The sequence below is a fragment of the Aquarana catesbeiana genome, linkage group LG08 (assembly GCF_042186555.1).
Source record: "Aquarana catesbeiana isolate 2022-GZ linkage group LG08, ASM4218655v1, whole genome shotgun sequence".
Classification (NCBI taxonomy): Eukaryota; Metazoa; Chordata; class Amphibia; order Anura; family Ranidae; genus Aquarana; species Aquarana catesbeiana.
This window is the reverse complement of record NC_133331.1, coordinates 32,619,170-32,638,217: the sequence shown is the minus strand read 5'-3', so window position 1 is coordinate 32,638,217 and position 19,048 is coordinate 32,619,170. Positions and strand designations below refer to the sequence as shown.

The following is a 19,048-nucleotide window of genomic DNA, read 5'->3' as shown; positions in this document are numbered from 1 at the left end:
GTCGGAACAGCATGCAGACGATCGGTTTTCCCGATAGGAATTGGTTCAGTCGGAAAAATTTTGAACCTGTTCTCTTTCTAGGTCCGTCAGAATTTTCGACATGAAAAGTCCGATGGGGCACACACACAATCAGAATATACGATGAAAAGCTCCCGTCTGACTTTTTCTGTCGGACATTCCGCTCGTGTGTACACGGCATAATTTGTTTCATTCACAAGCACACACCGCTCAATAAAGGGTCAGTAGGAGTATATTTCCTAAATTCTGTTCTTTGTACCTTTCCTTTTTCTGCATCAACAATCGCATTCAAACTTTAAGGCAGGCCTAAGTCTAATTGGTGTCTGTAAGAAATATTTTAGTACTGGATTATTATTATTTTTTTTTTTTTTCATTTGGGTTTCTGAATGTGATATGGATCACGAAAACTGCGGTGTGTGTTCCAGCATGTGCGCAGGCATGTTCCAGTATCACAAGATCACTGGCGCACTATCGTATTGAGCAGTTAGACTATGCTCCCAGTTTCTCAATATTCCATTTTTCAAATTTGTCGGGAACTGTTTAAACTTCCATTTGCAAAGCTCCATCTACTCCTGTGGAATTTCAAGGTGTTCACAGCTAGGAGAAACAATCTCACCCGATACACCCTTTTTGTCTGGCAGGAGCCTAACAGGGGCATTCATATAAGATGCCCAAACAAATACTGTATGACACCTTTTAATTTAAAGGAGCAGACAGCTCTACTGTGAGGTGCTCCTGGATTGGCACATTCCCAAGTGCAGTTAGCTCAGCATTCCTGCAGGAAAACCCAAAACGTTGTTTCTTGGGTATTATCCACAGCTCTTTCCTCTAGGGACATAGAATAAACTACAAGCAATGTAACTAAACAAGGCATACATGCCATAAAACTATAATATATATTAAACCGCAACTACTATCTCAGTACGTATTGGTCTTGCACTTCCTCTTTTGATCTCCAGAGAACAGTCCTAAAGAACCCCAAACTGCCTCAGAAAAGTATTCTCCACATATTCTTGCCTAAGAGACTTTCAGAGCCTTAGCTTTCTAAGACTAGGCCTTGACATTGCGTCCATAAAACTCTAAACAGGGGTGAAGGCAAGACAAAGCTCTTTATCTACAAGGTGGGTGGTTGAGGGTCAGGTGCCACTCCTTACGGGAGATGGTAACGGATTGCTCTTGTTGCACTAGCCCAGGACCATAGGCAACAACCATTAGAATGTGGAATATCACCACCAAAATAAATATTTTAATCCTATGGAAAATCCCATTTTAGAATAAGGTGGTTTCTATTTCTACACTGCTTGCTGTATAATTCTTAGTCTTTCCTGCGGGATACCTCAATGAAGTTACTAAAATCATACAAATATCTTGCAAGAGTGATTAAAAAGGCAACTTTAGTTGTACTGAAGCCATTTCTGAAAATCTCCAAGTTATAATGTAGCCATAGTCACCCTTCTAAATGAAGCTATGAATATAAAAGTTCTGAGTGAAACAAGCAACCAAGAGCTGCACTATATAGGAACCAGCACTAGTTAAGTGCTCCTTATCCACTGATCCAGTAGTTCAGCTGTGTTTGGCTGCACTGTTTGTTTCTGTATCAAAGTTCACATCAGCAACCTGAGACTGACATTCATGACCCCCCAATCTTTAGGGTAATCTTCTCAGCACGCTTCACTAGTGGATGCTCCCCGTTGAGGAGCAAACTGAGCTGCACATGTTGAGCGTGGAACTTTCAGGTTCATTTTCAATGTCTGCCTCAGCTTCACCTTCTGCTTCTGCCTCATCTGTAGAATCCAGGCCTGATCGAGATCCCATTTCTGCAGTCTTCTTTAGCCTAGCCAAAAAGATAACAATAGAATTCACGTGAATGAAGGATTATGTGTCTACTTTCCCCAACCAATCACACTTAGCAAACAAGCCATGCACACAATGCTCCAGAGATGTCTGCTCTAGCATCAGAAAGGTATAGTCAATGACAGGAGAGACATTGTAATATATGGGTTTATACATACAGTGCCTTGAAATAGTATTCATACCCCTTGAAAATTTTCCACATTTTGTCACGTTACAACTAAAAACATAAATGTATTTTGATGGGATTTTATGTGCTAGACCAACACAAAGTGGCACATAATGTGAAGTGGAAGGAAAATAATAAATAGTTTTCAATTTTTTTTACAAATGAATATCTGAAAAGTGTGGCGTGCATTTGTATTCAGCCCCCTTTATGCCCCGTACACACGGTCGGACATTGATCGGACATTCCGACAACAAAATCCTAGGATTTTTTCCGACGGATGTTGGCTCAAACTTGTTTTGTCTACACATGGTCGCACAAAGTTGTCGGAAAATCCGATCGTTCTGATCGCGGTGACGTAAAACACGTACGTCGGGACTATAAACGGGGCAGTGGCCAGTAGCTTTCATCTCTTTATTTATTCTGAGCATGCGTGGCACTTTGTCCGTTGGATTTGTGTACACACGATCGGAATTTCCGACAACGGATTTTGTTGTCGGAAAATTTTATCTCCTGCTCTCCAACTTTGTGTGTCGGAAAATCCGATGGAAAATGTCCGATGGAGCCCACACACGGTCGGAATTTCCGACAACACGCTGCGATCGGACATTTTCCATCGGAAAATCCGACCGTGTGTACAGGGCATTACTGTGATACCCCTAACTACAATCTAGTGGAACCAATTGCCTTCAGAAGTCACCTAATTAGTAAATAGAGTCCACCTGTGTGTAATTTAATCTCAGTATATATACAGCTGTTCTGTGAAGCCCTCAGAGGTTTGTTAGATAACCTTAGCGAACAAACAGCATCATGAAGGCCAAGGAACACACCAGACAGGTCAGGGATAAACATCTCACGGAGCACTGTTCAATCCATCATCCAAAAATGGAAAGAGTATGGTACAACTGCAAACCTACCAAAACATGGCTGTCCACCTAAACTGACAGGCCGGGCAAGGAGAGCATTAATCAGAGAAGCAGCCAAGAGGCTGGAGGATGGTAACTCTGAAGGAGCTGCAGAGATCCACAGCTCAGGTGGGAGAATCTTTCCACAGGACAACTATTAGTCGTCATTCCGCAAATCTGACCTTTATGGAAGAGTGGCAAGAAGAAAGTGATTGTTGAAAGAAAGCCATAAGAAGTCCCATTTGCAGTTTGCAAGAAGCCATGTGGGGGACACAGCAAACATGTGGAAGAAGGTGCTCTGCTCAGATGAGACCAAAATTGAACTTTTTGGCCTCAAAAGACTTGTGACTGGGGCAGAGGTTTACTTTCCAGAAGAACAACAACCCTAAACATACAGCCAGAGCTACAATGGAATGGTTTAGATCAAAGCATATTCATGTGTTAGAATGGCCCAGTCAAAGTCCAGACCTAAATCCCATTGAGAATCTGTGCCAAGACATGAAAATTACTATTCACAGACACTTTCCATCCAATCTGACCGAGTTTGAGCTATTTTGCAAAGAAGAATGGGCAAAAATGTCACTCTCTAGATGTGCAAAGCTGGTAGAGACATATCCAAAAAGACTTGCAGCTGTAATTGCAGCGAAAGGTGGTTGTACAAAGTATTGACTCAGGGGGGGCGCTATACAAATGTACGCCACACTTTTCAGATATTTATTTGTAAAAAAATGTGAAAACCATTTATCATTTTCCTTCCACTTCACAATTATGCGCCACTTTGTGTTGGTCTATCACATAAAATCCCAATAAAATCCATTTACGTTTTTGGTAATAAAATGACAAAATGTGGAAAATTTCAAAGGTTATGAATACTTTCTCAAGGCACTGTGGAACAAATTACCAAATCTTTAGACACCACAACACAAGAGGTCTAAATCAGAATTTAGAAGACGTCAAATCCCGCATGGATAGATGACTCCAGCTCTCTTCCTTTCATACCTCAGCAAGCCTCAAGCCCTTACTCTTTCATGAATGGCATGCCCCAAAAGTGGTCACTGGATCCCTTCTCATTATACCGGTCAGAAGCAAAAACACATACCAAGGAAAGAGCAAGGAAATCCCATAGTGAAGTATTGTTTAAAAAACATTTATTATTAAACCAAGTGGGTACACAGAAAACAAATAGTATGACAAGCATTTCACAGAGCACTGCTGACTTTCACTGATAAACTCTGCCCTATGCATGTATCGTCCAACAGGACGTCTTCCAACGGGGAAACTGAGTCAACCACTTTTGGGGCATGCAATTCATGAGAGCGTGAGACTTGAGGCTTACTGAGGTGTAAGAGGAAGAGATGGAGCCATCCATCAATGTGGAATTTGTCATATTTTAGATGCTGATTTAGACCTCTTGAGTTGTGGGGTCTAAGCATTTGGTAAGCGCCATTATAATCACTTGGTGGCTGGTGCACAGCCGCTGCATGAAGATTTTGCACACGTTTGGTGAAGTATAAGTATGCAGCATTAGTGGCAGCTCCCTTGAGAGCAAAGCAGTCTCTGGAAGAACAATGGGAGAAAAGCAAGGTGTGCCAAAAACGAAGTGCAGAAGATGCAACGAATGCTATATTTAATTAAAATCAGCCAAATGGCTACTCACACTTATATAAAGATCAATAGGCAAATAACAGTATAATACTGTGGTCACTCAGAGGTCCAGTGGTCTGGTGGTGTGTAGATGTTATCACGAGAGGAGAGGAACAATCGGCCGGAAATCCGTCTCGTCATCTTGGAACCAGCATGGAACGCACTCGGAGTCACATCGGAAGTGACGTCAGAACATGGAGATAACGTTTCAAAGCATCCGCTTCTTCATCAGATCTAAAAGGCTGGTTCTGAGATGACGAGACGGATGTCCAGCCGGTTGTTCCTCTCCTCTCGTGATAACATCTACACACCACCATCAACCGCTGAGTGACCACAGTATTACACTGTTATATGCCTATTGATCTTTATATAAGTGTGAGTAGCCATTTGACTGATTTTAATTAAAAACACCATTCGTTGCATCTTCTGCTGCACTTTTGGCGCACCTTGCTTTTCTCCCATTGCCTTCCTGAAGACTCCTGGGATATGTGACATCATTGGTCTAGGCCTGAAGACCAGGAAGTAACTGAAATGTAAAAAAAAAAGTTTCATACAAGTAAATATGATATACTTTTCTATCTATTTACTAATGCTTGCAGCATGAGGATTAAAATAGTCAGTGTTCACTGAAAGAGTGAAGTTCTGCTTTAAAGGAGAAGTTTGCATCTGCTCCTCGTCGGCTCTAATGCCCCATACACGGGGTCGGACTTTCCGACGGAAAATGTTCGATGGGAGCTTGTTGTCGGAAATTCCGACCGTGTGTAGGCTCCATCGAACATTTTCCATCGGAATTTCCGTCACACAAAATTTGAGAGCTGGTTCTCCAATTTTCCGACAACGAAATCCGTTGTCATAAATTCCAATCGTGTGTACACAATTCCGACGCACAACGTTCCGCGCATGCTCGGAATCAAGCAGAAGAGCCGCACTGGATATTGAACTTCATTTTTCTCCGCTCGTCGTACGTGTTGTACGTCACCGCGTTCTTGACGTTCGGAATTTCCGACAAGATTTGTGTGACCGTGTGTATTCAAGACAAGTTTGAGCCAAACTATACTTTCAGGGATTATTTCTATAGTTCTTGACTGTCGAAATGTGCTCTAAAGTGTACAAACTCATCATCAGTCGGAAAAAATCCATGGATTTTGTTGTCGGAATGTCCGATCGTGTGTACGAGACATTAGGGTGAGAACCAAACAATCAAACACAGATGACCACTCGGTTCTCAGACCACCGTCAGCAGAGAGCTGGTGACTATCAGTCACCCCTGTCTGCTCTGCCACCCCCCCCCCCTCCCATGCTCACTGGAGCAATGGGCTGTGGAGGGGGCAGGGGTGGCCAGCTCAGCCTCTCAGCACCTCGCTGAGAGGCTGAGCCGTGTGCCGGTCCGAGGTTGTGGGTGGATCCCAACCATAGTATCTCGATCTTTCCGCAGCCTGGACCGGCTCTGTTGACTTCAGCCCCCTGTCTGCTGAAAATGGGTCACAGGAGTGCAGAAGTCAGTGGATTATTCCAAGCAAGGTCTGTTGTGTTTCTAAATGCATAAATTATAAACGGCTATTAATATGTATAAGAAATAACACCGTAGAATGTTGATCCAGGAGTAGCCGATAGCCTTAGGTGATCAGAAAGGATTTTTTTTTATGCTACAGCAAATTAGATTCATTGGATAGCTTTAAAATGTTTTTTTTTTTACCTTCCTCTGGATAAACTGCAGGCTTACGGTTCTGAGGACGCAAGGTTTTAAATTTGTTTTTCTTTTGGTTGAACTCAATGGACAACAGAATAATTTTGTAACTATTTAAGAATCATTTGCTGGAAATTTCTACCTCTGAAGTTATTGTCTCTTCTATATCTAGAACCTGCCATAGCTTGATGTGTGCACATTTTCATTATCGCAACCTAATTACTACAATGCTGACTCAGAGCTCTAAAGCAAGCTTTAGTCTGTCCTGATGATATTATTAACATGTGATGGTTGCCAGTACCGGAAAACAAGATTAAATTACCTGGAAACATGATTTTATTACCACAAAGCCTTATTCTATTACCAGGCTATTAGGGGGAGAAAGTGCCAGACAGAGCTGGATACTGATCCCTTTCTAGCACAACATACAGGAGTGAACCGTGTGTTCTTCAAGAAGGAAAGCTCTGGCTTTTCCAATAAGAGGAAGGGCATTGTGCAAAGGGCATTAACCCATAGGACGTAGACTGGGTGCAGATCACTAAGATAGAGGAAGTCTGGTACAAGCCTATTTAATCTTAAACCTGCCCCCACCCCCATTCTAAGTCCCATACCAACTAGTCTGTAGAGCATGGATCTTCAAACTTTAGAAACAGAGGGCCAGTTTACTGTCCTTCAGACTTTAGGGGGACCGGACTGTGACCATTGGGAGTAAAAATTGTCCTAGTATCGGTGAAAATGAACAGTGAAACTTTGGCATTAGGGGGAGGAATTGTGACTCATCGTTGGTGTCAGTGGGAGGATTAGTGCCCCATTGTTGGTGTCAATGGGAGAAATAGTGCCCTATCACCAGTGTCAGTGGGAGGAATAGTGCCCCATTGTTGGTGTCAATGGGAGGAATAGTGCTCCACTGTTGGTGTCAATGGGAGGAATAGTGCTCCACCGTTGGTGTCAATGGGAGGAATAGTGCTCCACCGTTGGTGTCAATGGAAGGAATAATGTCCCGTTGTTGATATCAGTAACAGGAATTATGTGGGAGGAAGTGGGGGAATAGTGTCTTGTATCAGTTGGAGGAAAAGTGCCCCAAGGGCCGAATAAAAGCAAACAAAGGGCTGCATCCGGGCCCACGGGCCACAGTTTGGAGACCAGTGCTGCAGGGGAAAGATGTGCATAGCTAATCTAAAGGCTTCGCTCCTCCCAAGACCTCCTGCTCTCAAACTCCCTTGTCACCTCATCCCATACTCGCCTTCAGGACTTCTCCAGAGCCTCCCCCATCCTCTGGAATGCTCTACCCCAATCCGTCCAATTTTCTCCTACTTTATCCACTTTCAGACGATCCCTGAAAACTCATCTCTTCAGAGAAGCCTATCTGGCCCCCACCTAACAACTGTACATTTATCTTCTCAATCAGCACATCACCCACAGTTATTACCTCTTGTATCTTTTGACCTTCCCTCTTAGATTTTAAGCTCTAAGGAGCAGGGCCCTCTGATTCCTACTGTATCAAAGTGTATTGTATTTGTACTGTCTACCCTCAAGTTGTAAAGTGCTACGTAAACTGTTGGCGCTATATAAATCCTGTATAATAATAATAATAAAGGCACTCCAGTCATGTGATCGGCTCTCAGCATCGGGTTCAAGTAAGAGGAGAGATCCCCAACAACTACTGCAATGCCTCAGTGGTGACATTACCCATGGGCTTACTATGGGTCATCCCTTGTTGGCGGTCCCGCCTCTCGCCTGAAGCCAATCTTGGGAGCTGATCAAGTGACCGGACCAGAGTGCCCTTAGAATAGGTAAGTATTTATATATGTCCCCTACAGGGTAGTTAGTATAGGCCTTAGAATGGGGGTGGGAGCATTGTTATGTTTAGACCAGACTTCCACTTTAATAGCTTAGTGATCTGCAGTCAGTCGACTTGCCGTGGGTTTAGGCCTAGTTCACGCCTATGTAGGTGCATTTTGCATTTTTAGATACACATTTTTGATTTATTGAAGTCTATGGAGCCAAAAACCAGAAAAAAAAGTCCCTGGCCCGGTCCATAAAATGCACAGATGTGAACTACATCCATAGGAAACCATGTTAAATAGACTGTAGTGTGTTTCTTCAAAACTGAAAATGCACTAAAAATGCACAGGTATGAATCACCTGGATCACAGCACTTTGCTCTTTGTTTAACTGAATAAGCTTTTAATTTTTGTCAAAATGTGATTTGGAAAAAAAAGTCTGAAAATGAGTTATTTAATTATTTTTTTATTCAAGTTAAAACCTTAAACTATATATCAAAATATATATAAATATAGCAAAACATTTATATATAGAATCTTTTCAGGCCTTAGATGTGGTGGCTAGATTAGTTTTAAAGGTCTTTGTTCTTTATTTTGACTTGGTGATCCTGTCAGTAACACGCTTTCTGTGCTAGGGTGATAACTCTTATTTCCTTTACTATATATACGAGCAGTGTTGTCATCCTAATGCCGCGTACACACGGGGGGGACTTTTCGACGGACTAGGTCTGGCGGACTTTTCAACGGACTTTCCGATGGACTTTCTGAAAGAACGGACTTGCCTACACACGATCAACCAAAGTCTGACGGATTCATACGTGATGACGTACAGCGGACTAAAACAAGGAAGTTCATAGCCAGTAGCCAATAGCTGCCCTAGCGTCGGTTTTTGTCCGTCGGACTAGCATACAGACAAGCGGACTTTTCGACCGGACCGGACTAGAGTCCGTCGGAAAGATTTGAAACATGTTTCATTTCTAGGTCCGTCGAACTTTTGGGAAAAAAAAGTCCACTGGAGCCCACACACGATCGAATTATCCGACGGACTCCGGTCCGCCGGACCAAGTATGCCGTAAAGTCCGCTCGTGTTTACGCAGCATAGGAAATCCTAGGACAGAAATGGAGTTAAGACTGTAGAATACTTTTCTTGTTCTTGCTTCAAATTCCATAACATAGAGGATAAGAATTCTCTAGTCTACAGAGGTAAATTGAGCAGGACTGACAACACTTGAGATTTGAAGCTCATTGCAAGCTCACTGGATTCCTGACAGGATCAATGGGTATTATTTGCATTCATTAGCAGATATAACAACATGCTTTCAAAGTCATATTCAAAAGACCAAGTAAGCAAATAAGATACGCTCATTGTGAGGGTTCACATATACTTTAAATATTTTAGTGAACTATTGTATTGGCAAACTCAACTTCCTTACATCAGTTTTAGTTGGTTGGTATGATGATAGTGAGGCCTGAGGAACTCCACACCGTGGGGAGAGAATGGAGGAGTGGTACTGAACAGTGTGCCACTCTAATGCCCCGTACACACGGTTGGATTTTCCGATGGAAAATGTCCGATGAGCGTGTTGTTGGAAATTCCGACCGTGTGTGGGCTCCATCGGACATTTTCCATCGGATTTTCCGACACACAAAGTTGAAGAGCAGGAGATAAAATTTTCCGACAACAAAATCAGTTGTCGGAAATTCCGATCGTGTGTACACAAATCCGACGGACAAAGTGCCACGCATGCTCAGAATAAATAAAGAGATGAAAGCTATTGGCCACTGCCCCGTTTATAGTCCCGACGTACGTGTTTTACGTCACCGCGTTCAGAATGATCGGATTTTCCGACAACTTTGTGTGACCGTGTGTATGCAAGACAAGTTTGAGCCAACATCCGTCGGAAAAAATCCTAGGATTTTGTTGTCGGAATGTCCGAACAAAGTCCGACCGTGTGTACGCCCTATAATGCCGCGTACACACGGTCGGAATTTCCGACAGAAAAAGTCCGATGGGAGCTTTTCATCGTGTATTCCGACCGTGTGTAGGCCCCATCGGACTTTTTACGACGAAAATTTAGATGGACTTAGATGGAGAACATGTTCTATATTTTTCCGACAGAAGAAATTCCTATCTGGAAAACCGCTCGTCTGTATACTGTTCCGATGTACCAAAAATGACGCATGCTCTGAAGCAAGTACGAGACGTCATACGTGTTGTCCCGTCATACATGTTGTAGGTCACCGTGTTCTTGACGGTCGGAATTTGGTGTGACCGTATGTATGCAAGACAGCTTGAGCGGAATTCCGTCGGAAAAAACCTTCAGAGTTTATTCCGACGGTAAAACCGGTCGTGTGTACAGGGCATACCTTTCCCCAGGGCCAGATCTAGCTTATATGATCTGGAGGTGCAGGAGAGAAAAAAGTCAGAGGGCATAATGACAACACTGACAGTCTGTCACATGAGTTATGACCCGGAAGTAACACCTGACAGGTGGAGCAGAGGCAATCCCACTATGTATTAAGCTATCATTAAATTAAGATGATTAAACAGAACCTGTGCCCCCTTATATCAGGTGTCCTTACCACAGTCTCTCCTTACATCAGGAGTCCTTATAGGAGTCCCCTTTACATTAGACATGTGCGATTAGTTTCGTAGGAATCGGAAATTCGTACGAATTTCTGGAAATTCGTACATTCGTGAGGATTCGAAATACGACTTTTTATGCATACGAATTTTGTACGAAATTTCGTTTAGGAACTTCGGATAAAATTATCCTAACGAACTTTCGTTATTGTTACAAAAAGTTAATGAACCTTAACGTTTTAACAAAGTTAAAAACCCCAGGAAGTCAGCACAGCACAGGGATGGTGGGAGCCCCTCATAATGATAAATTTATCATAACGAACTTTCGTTATTGTTACGAAAAGTTTACTAGCTTAACGAAAATTCGTATGTCGTGCGAATCCGAATTGAATTTTGGACACAAATTCATTTTAATACGAAACGGAACGGAGCAAAATGAATCAAATTTATTGATGACACACATGTCTACTTTACATCAGGATCCCTCATCAGAGTGCCCCTAGCATCAATTGCCCCCTTAGAGTGCCCTTAAGAGTTCCCTTCACTGGAACTAAGGGGCCAACCCCAACCCCTAAAAAACAACCCCACATCATAATCCCCCCTCCACCAAATGATTTGGACCAGTGCACAAAGCAAGGTCCATAAAGGCATGGATGTGCGAGTTTGCGGTGGAGGAACTTCACTGGCCTGCACAGACTCCTGACCTCAACCCGATAGAACACCTTTGGGATGAATTAGAACAGAGACTCAGAGCCAGGCTTTCTCTTCCAACATCAGTGCCTGACTTCACAAATGCGCTTCTGGAAGAATGGTCAAACATTCCCATAGACACACTCCTAAACCTTGTGGACCTTCCCAGAAGAGTTGAAGCTGTTATAGCTGCAAAGGGTGGGCCAACTCAATATTGAACCCTACGGACTAAAACTGGGATGTCGTTAAAGTTCATGTGTGTGTAAAGACAGGTATCCCAATACTTTTGGCAATATAGTGTATGTTGACCTAAAACTGGACACCTGGATCCAATTTTAGTCCATATTCCATAACTCTCATGGTTATTGGGTTATCTGCCTAAAAAGTGGCTACACTAAGGTATAAGAAGTTACCAATCAGTTTAATGCCAAATACACCTAATTTACAAGGCTAATAAAAACATTTGGAAGATGCTTTGAAGGTAAAAAATATTGTAAAGTAGTTTTGTACTTACTTTTCACGATTGAAAATGACAAATTCTTGTTGAATGGCATCAAGACATTCCTGCAGGTAGTCATCCTGTTTTAAAAAAAAAAAAAATATGTACAATGTTTTTGAATACATTTTATTCAGGTTTTTATTGTTTACATTTTTGATTCACATTTAACAGGTATATATGAAACTATGGGCTTTATTTATAAGGGCTCTTTCAGACGGGCAGCTGGGAGCGGTAAATACGGGCAGCTGACTCGCGGTTTTACTGCCGCCCACCCAAACTGAGCTGCACACGTGCCTGCTTCAAGAGTTGAAGGAAAGGGGGGAAACCCCTGGAAGTTGCACATATCTGTTGTCCTACAGAGATAGATAGAGTGACAACCTCTATCTGGACTCGGACCAAGCCACGCCCCAATGCGTTTCACTCTGCCCCCCCCCAATATAGCATATCCTCATTGCCTGTCAAATGCTCTCTGAAAAGCAATCTGAAGCCAAAAGTCTGAAAGAGCGCTAAAGGTTTTTACTTTTACAGTGCCATGAAAAAGTATTCATACCCCTTACAATTTTCCACATTTTGTCATGTTACAACCAAAAACGTAAATGTATTTTACTGGGATTTTATGTGATAGACCAACACAAAGTGGGACATAATTGTGAAGTGGAAGGAAAATGATAAATGGTTTTCAACATTTTTTACAAATAAATATGTTAAAATTGTGGCATGCATTGGTATGGCGCCCCCCTGAGTCAATACTTTGTAGAACCGCCTTTCACTGCAATTACAGCTGCAAGTCTTTTTGGGGATGTCTCTACCAGCTTTGCACATCCAGAGAGGACATTTTTGCCCATTCTTCTTTGCAAAATAGCTCAAGCTCTGTCAGATTGGATGGAGAGGGTCTGTGAACAGCAATTTTCAAGTCTTGCCACAGATTCTCAATTGGATTTAGGTCTGGACTTTGACTGGGCCATTCTAACACATGAATATGCTTTGATCTAAACCATTCCATTGTAGCTCTGGCTGTATATTTAGGGTCGTTGTCCGGTTGGAAGCTCCGCCCCAGTCTCAAGTCTTTTGCAGACTCTAACAGGTTTTCTTTTAAGATTTCCCTGTATTTGTCTCCAACCATCTTCCCATCCACTCTGACCAGCTTCCCTGTCCCTGCTGAAGAAAAGCATCCCCACAACATGATGCTTCCACCACCATGTTTCACGGTGGGGATGGTGTGTTTCATGGTGATATGCAGTGTTAGTTTTCTGCCACACATAGCGCTTTGCTTTTAGGCCAAAAAGTTCAATTTTGGTCTCATCTGACCAGAGCACCTTTTTCCACGTTTGCTGTGTCCCCCACATGGCTTCTCGCAAACTGCAAACGGGGCAAAAAACATGACTGAACTGATGACACCCATGTAAAAGACTCCAAGGATTACCTTTGTTCTCTGCTCAGTAATAATCTTCATTACTGGCCATAGCCACTGTTCTTACTTCATAATTCAAAGCCCATGCATTCTATTGTTACCGTGGACTATGAGTATACTATGTGAATAATAAACATGCAAGACTTACAGACTGTGAACCGTCTTTACTGTTATCCCTGGACTTGTTCTTGGCCAGCCTTTTCTTCTTTTTATGTAGCGGTCTTGATTCTAAGATCATCTCTTCTAGTTCAAATGTGGGATCACAGTGCAGACGACCTTTCTACAGAGATAAAGAAACTCATAGAAGAGAGCTGAAGATGATCAGAAAACTACAGCTTTTTATGTCTGTTTTGTTATATCAGTAATACAATAACCATCAGATAAGCCACCCAGATGGAAGTATTTAAAGAATAAAATAGATAGCTCCAAAGTGGAATTTGATTCTCCTTAAAGGTCTTTACTTCCCCTTTGGGCCTGGCGCGCCGGTGCAAAACGCGTTAACCTAGCTTAAGGCTTCAGTCACACTTATGCGACTTGTTACGCAACTTTGAGTTGCATGACAAGTCGCGTAAGTGTGACTGAAGCCTTAGGCTAGGTTGACAAGTCTTTCCCCATGAAAAACTTTTGTGGATACTCCTGTGCTACCAAATTAATAGCAGCGCTGCACTTTCTACATTATTAAAGTCGTTTCCGATGTTTTCGAATGAGAACCAATCATATACAGTGGGGAGAACAAGTATTTGATACACTGCCAATTTCGCAGATTTTCCGACTTAAAAAAAGAATGTAGAGGTCTCTAATTTTTATCATAGGCACTCTTCAACTGTGAGAGACGGAATCTAAATCAAAAATCCAGAATATCCCATTGTATGATTTTTAAGTAATTAATTTGCATTTTATTGCATGACATAAGTATTTGATACATCAGAAAAGCAGAACTTAATATTTGGTACAGAAACCTTTGTTTGCAACTACAGAGATCATACGTTTCTTGTAGTTCTTGACCAGGTTTGCACACACTGCAGCAGGGATTTTGGCCCACTCCTCTATACAGACCTTCTCCAGATCCTTCAGGTTTCGAGGCTGTTGCTGGGCAATATGGACTTTCAGCTCCCTCCAAAGATTTTCTATTGGGTTCAGGTCTGGAGACTGGCTGGGCCACTCCAGGTCCTTGAGATGCTTCTTACGGAGCCACTCCTTAGTTGCCCTGGCTGTGTGTTTCGGGTCGTTGTCATGGTGGAAGACCCAGCCACGACCCATCTTCAATGCTCTTACTGAGGGAAGGAGGTTGTTGTCCAAGATCTTGTGATACATGGCCCCATCCATCCTCCCCTCAATACGGTGCAGTCATCCTGTCCCCTTTGCAGAAAAGCAGCACCAAAGAATTATGTTTCCACCTCAATGCTTCACGGTTGGGATGGTGTTCTTGGGGTTGTACTCATCCTTCTTCTTCCTCCAAACACGGCGAGTGGAGTTTAGACCAAAAAGCTCTTTATTTTCTTCTCCCATTCCTCCTCTGGATCATCCAGATGGTCATTGGCAAAGTTCAGATGGGCCTGGACATGCGCTGGCTTGAGCAGGGGGACCTTGCGTGCGCTGCAGGATTTTAATCCATGACGGTGTAGTGTGTTACTAATGGTTTTCTTTGAGACTGTGGTCCCAGCTCTCAAACAGGTGCAGTTAATACAGGTAATGAGTTAAGAACAGGAGGGCTTCTTAAAGAAAAAATAACAGGTCTGTGAGAGCCGGAATTCTTATTGGTTGGTAGGTGATCAAATACTTATGTCATGCAATAAAATGCAAATTAATTATTTAAAAATCATACAATGTGATTTTCTGGATTTTTGTTTTGACTCTGTCTCTCACAGTTGAAGAGTACGTATGATAAAAATTACAGACCTCTACATGCTTTGTAAGTAGGAAAACCTGCAAAATCGGCAGTGTATCAAATACTTGTTCTCCCCACTGTATGTGCATCTTAAAGTTACAAGGACTTCAAAGTATCTCATGCACTACTTTGGTCCGACTTCCATGCAATATGAGGGCCATAGACTTCAATGTTAACCTTTAAATGTTGGATGAAAGTCGTACCTGAATGATATACAATGCAACAGTTGTCCATTATCACTGGTCAAAGCCAAAGTCATATGCAAGTTGCACCCATCCAAAGTTGCACCAAAGTTGCACTCCAAAGTCGGCGCAACTTTGGAGTCATACAAGTGGGAATGGAGCCTAATGCCGCATACACACGACCAGACTTTCCGTCAGAATGAACGGTCTTTCCGATGGAGTTCCGACGGAGTTCTGCTGAAACGGACTTGCCTACACGCGATCACACCAAAGTCCGATCGTTTAGAACATGATGACGTACGACTAGAAAAAGGAAGTTTAATAGCCAGTAGCCAATAGCTGCCCTAGCGTCCTTTTTGGTCCGTCGGAATAGCATATAGACTAGCTGTTTTCCCTATAGGAACTGATTCAATCAGAAAGATTTGAAACATGTTCTATTTCTAGGTCCGTCAGAATTTTAGAAAGAAAAAGTCAGATGAAGCCCACACATGACCGTAATGTCCGACGGAGTGATTCCGTCTGACCTTTTCTGCCGGAAAGTCCGGTCGTGTGTATGCGGCATTAGAAATTATTTAGGTTTCAATCTCACTTGTGCGACTTGTCATGCAATTTTAAAGTCACATTATAAGTCGTTCCCCATGTTTTCCAATGATAACCATTCATATATGTGCGACTTAAAGTTGCAGCAACTTCAAAGTAGTTCATGCACTACTTTGGTCCGACTTTCATGCAGCTTGAAGGCATGTTAACCAGAGGCATCACGTCCATTAAGGGCACATGGGCGCCACCCCCCTATCCATGCATATGGCCCCTTTCGTGAATATCAATTAGGGGGGGTTGAAGCACCTGATTAGAGCCAGAGGCTCTAATAGGCTTCAAAATAGGGTGGGCTCGGGGTGCCGAGAATGCGAACTGAGCCCACCCACTTGTGTGACAAAAGCGAACATATATTCACTATTCTCAGACTGAATCTCCTCTCTGCCAAACAGGAAGCGGGTCTGAGACCCATTTTCCGAATGGCCGAAAGGAGAAGCGTTCCGATTGGCCACCGAGGAGGGAGGAGACAGAAGCTGCTCATAATGCCCGCCGCCCGTGATGCCCACTGTCATGATGCCTGCCGCTCGCTATGTCCGCCGCCTGTGATGCCCACGGTCGTGATGCCTGCTGCTTGTGGTACCTACCATTATGATGCCCTCGGAGGAGAGCAGGGGAAGCCGCCCGTGATGCCTGCCATTGATGGGTTAAGTGCTCCAACCTGCCGGGGGGTTGGGGGTGGGGTTGGCTGCAGGTGCACTGTATTCCGCCCCCCCAAAAAGAAATTACAACCAGCTACCACTGAGGTTAACTCTCAGAAGTTGCATGAAAGTCGTACCTGAATGTTACACAATGTAACTTGTGTAGAACAGTTGTCCATTATCACTGGTCAAAGCCAAAGTCATATCCAAGTTGTACCCATCCAAAGTTGCGTCAAAATTGCACCAAAGTTGCACTCCGAAGGCGGCACAACGTTGGAGAAGTACAAGTGTGAATGGAGCCTTAATTAAAGTGGAGTTCCACCCCCTTTTACAACTCTTCAGCATCCCTCACTAAACTGTGCACTGTAAACGAATTGGATATTTTTTAATTTTTTTTCTCAGCACCTACTGTATATCTGCTGTATTCATTTTTCACTTCCTCCTGCCTGGCCGTGGCCCATCGCATCATTTCCTGTTTGCAATGCCTTCAGGGAAGGGGCGGCAACTTCCTCTGACCAGTGGCGTAGCGTGGGGGGTGCAGGGGGTGCCGTGGCCCCGGGCGCGACATTTAGGGGGGCGCCAGGATGTGTCACTGGCTGCCTCCTCCTAATTTCGCGATCCTGTGTCCCCGGCCCGGCCGCCATGTTAAGTGGCCGGCGCCCTGTGATTGGGCGTATGGGGGTCATGTGAGGCGTTGGCCGGCGCCCTGTGATTGGGCGTATGGGGGTCATGTGAGGCGTTGGCCGGCGCCCTGTGATTGGACGTATGGGGGTCATGTGAGGCGTTGGGCTGGCCTGTCCTAGATCGCTCCTGAAGTCCCGCCTCCGCACATGACCCCTCATACGCCCAATCACAGGGCGCCGGACACTGAACATGGCTGCAGCCAGAGCGCAGGGGAGAGAAGAATTTGAGTCACCGCTGTCTTCTCCTTCTCCTCCTTCTTCTCCTCCTCCGGATCGATGCAGGCAAGATAAGAAGGTGAGTGAGAGTCTTGTTACTGGCGGGGGGGGGGGGGGGGGGGGGGCGGCAGGAGAGAGAGAGACTGTAGGCAGGACAGTGTAGTTTAGTATGGAGGTCCGTGTAGTGTAGTGGTCTGTATGGGGGGCAGTGTAGTGTAGTATAGTGGTCAGTATAGTGTAGTTTAGTATGGAGGTCAGTGTAGTGGACAGTATAGTATAGTGGACAGTGTAGTATGGTGGTCAGTATAGTGGTTAGCATAGTGGTCAGTAGGGATGAGCCGAACACCCCCCGGTTCGGTTCGCACCAGAACCCGCGAACGGACCGAAAGTTCGCACGAACGTTAGAACCCCATTGACGTCTATGGGACTCGAACGTTCGAAATCAAAAGTGCTCATTTTAAAGGCTAATTTGCATGGTATTGTCCTAAAAAGGGTTTGGGGACCCGGGTCCTACCCCAGGGGACATGTATCAATGCAAAAAAAACTTTTAAAAACGGCCGTTTTTTCGGGAGCAGTGATTTTAATGATGCTTAAAGTAAAAAAAAAAAAGTGAAATATTCCTTTAAATATCGTACCTGGGGGGTGTCTATAGTATGCCTGTAAAGTGACGCGTGTTTCCCATGTTTAGAACAGTCCCTGCACCAAATGTCATTTTTAAAGGAAAAAATCTCATTTAAAACTGCTTGCGGGTTTAATGTCATGTCGGGTCATGGCAATATGGATGAAAATCAGTGAGACAAACGGCATGGGTACCCCCCAGTCCATTACCAGGCCCTTTGGGTCTTGTATGGATATTAAGGGGAACCCCGCACCCAAATTAAAATAAGGAAAGGTGTGGGGCCACCAGGCCCTATATACTCTGAACAGCAGTATACAGGCGGTGCAAACAAGACAGGGACTGTAGGTTTGTTGTTAAGTAGAATCTGTTTGTAATTTTGAACATTTTTAACGTGTTTAGCTCCAGCCAAAAAATCTTTTCTAAGCTTTTTGGAAAACATAGGGAAGGGTTATCACCCCTGTGACATTTGTTTTGCTGTCTTTCCTCCTCTTCAGAAGATTTCACCTCACTTTTTTGTCCCAATGAAAAATGTTTTTTGAAAATTTGGGTTTTTTTGTGGAACAAGGATTGGAAAGCATCAGTGGAAAGGAGAAATTGTTTTCCCATATTAACTCTTACAGGAGAGAATTTCCCTTCCTAGGGGTAGATTTCATCTCACTTCCTGTTGTCTCCTTCCGTTTGCAAGTAGGAGTCGTTTGTAAGTTAGATGTTTGAAAGTAGGGTCCTGCCCTATATACTCAGCAGAAATTTGGGCCTTAGGTGTTGCTGTGGCCACAACACTGTAAGCCCTCACAGGGCCCTGCTGTGAAATATTAGATCAAGAATTGTAATTACATGCCCCTGTTGAACAGGAGCTGAAAAATTAGGCCTTAGGCACTGGTGCTGGTGCCACAACACTGCAACCCCTCACAGACACTCTAGTTGGAACGCAGGAACGAGCCCTGCTGCAAATTATTGCTTCAAAAATTGTAATTACACGCCCCTGT

At 43.7% G+C, this 19,048-nt stretch overlaps 1 protein-coding gene across 3 annotated transcripts in view; it reads right to left on the bottom strand.

The window, feature by feature from the left end:
• Positions 1–387: 387 nt before the first annotated feature.
• Positions 388–19,048, bottom strand: part of STK32C (serine/threonine kinase 32C) — a 436,616-nt gene continuing 417,955 nt past the window's right edge. For 2 of the 3 annotated variants that reach the window (XM_073595673.1, XM_073595672.1), the window contains 3 exons: positions 13,388–13,515; positions 11,844–11,908; positions 388–1,852 (listed from right to left, as the gene is read on the bottom strand). In XM_073595673.1, the coding sequence (XP_073451774.1) occupies positions 1,693–1,852; positions 11,844–11,908; positions 13,388–13,515 (353 nt within the window). In that variant the 3' untranslated portion in view covers positions 388–1,692. Of the gene's footprint in view, positions 1,853–11,839; positions 11,909–13,387; positions 13,516–19,048 lie in introns of those variants that run through there. The other variant, XM_073595674.1, reaches the window with a different exon arrangement.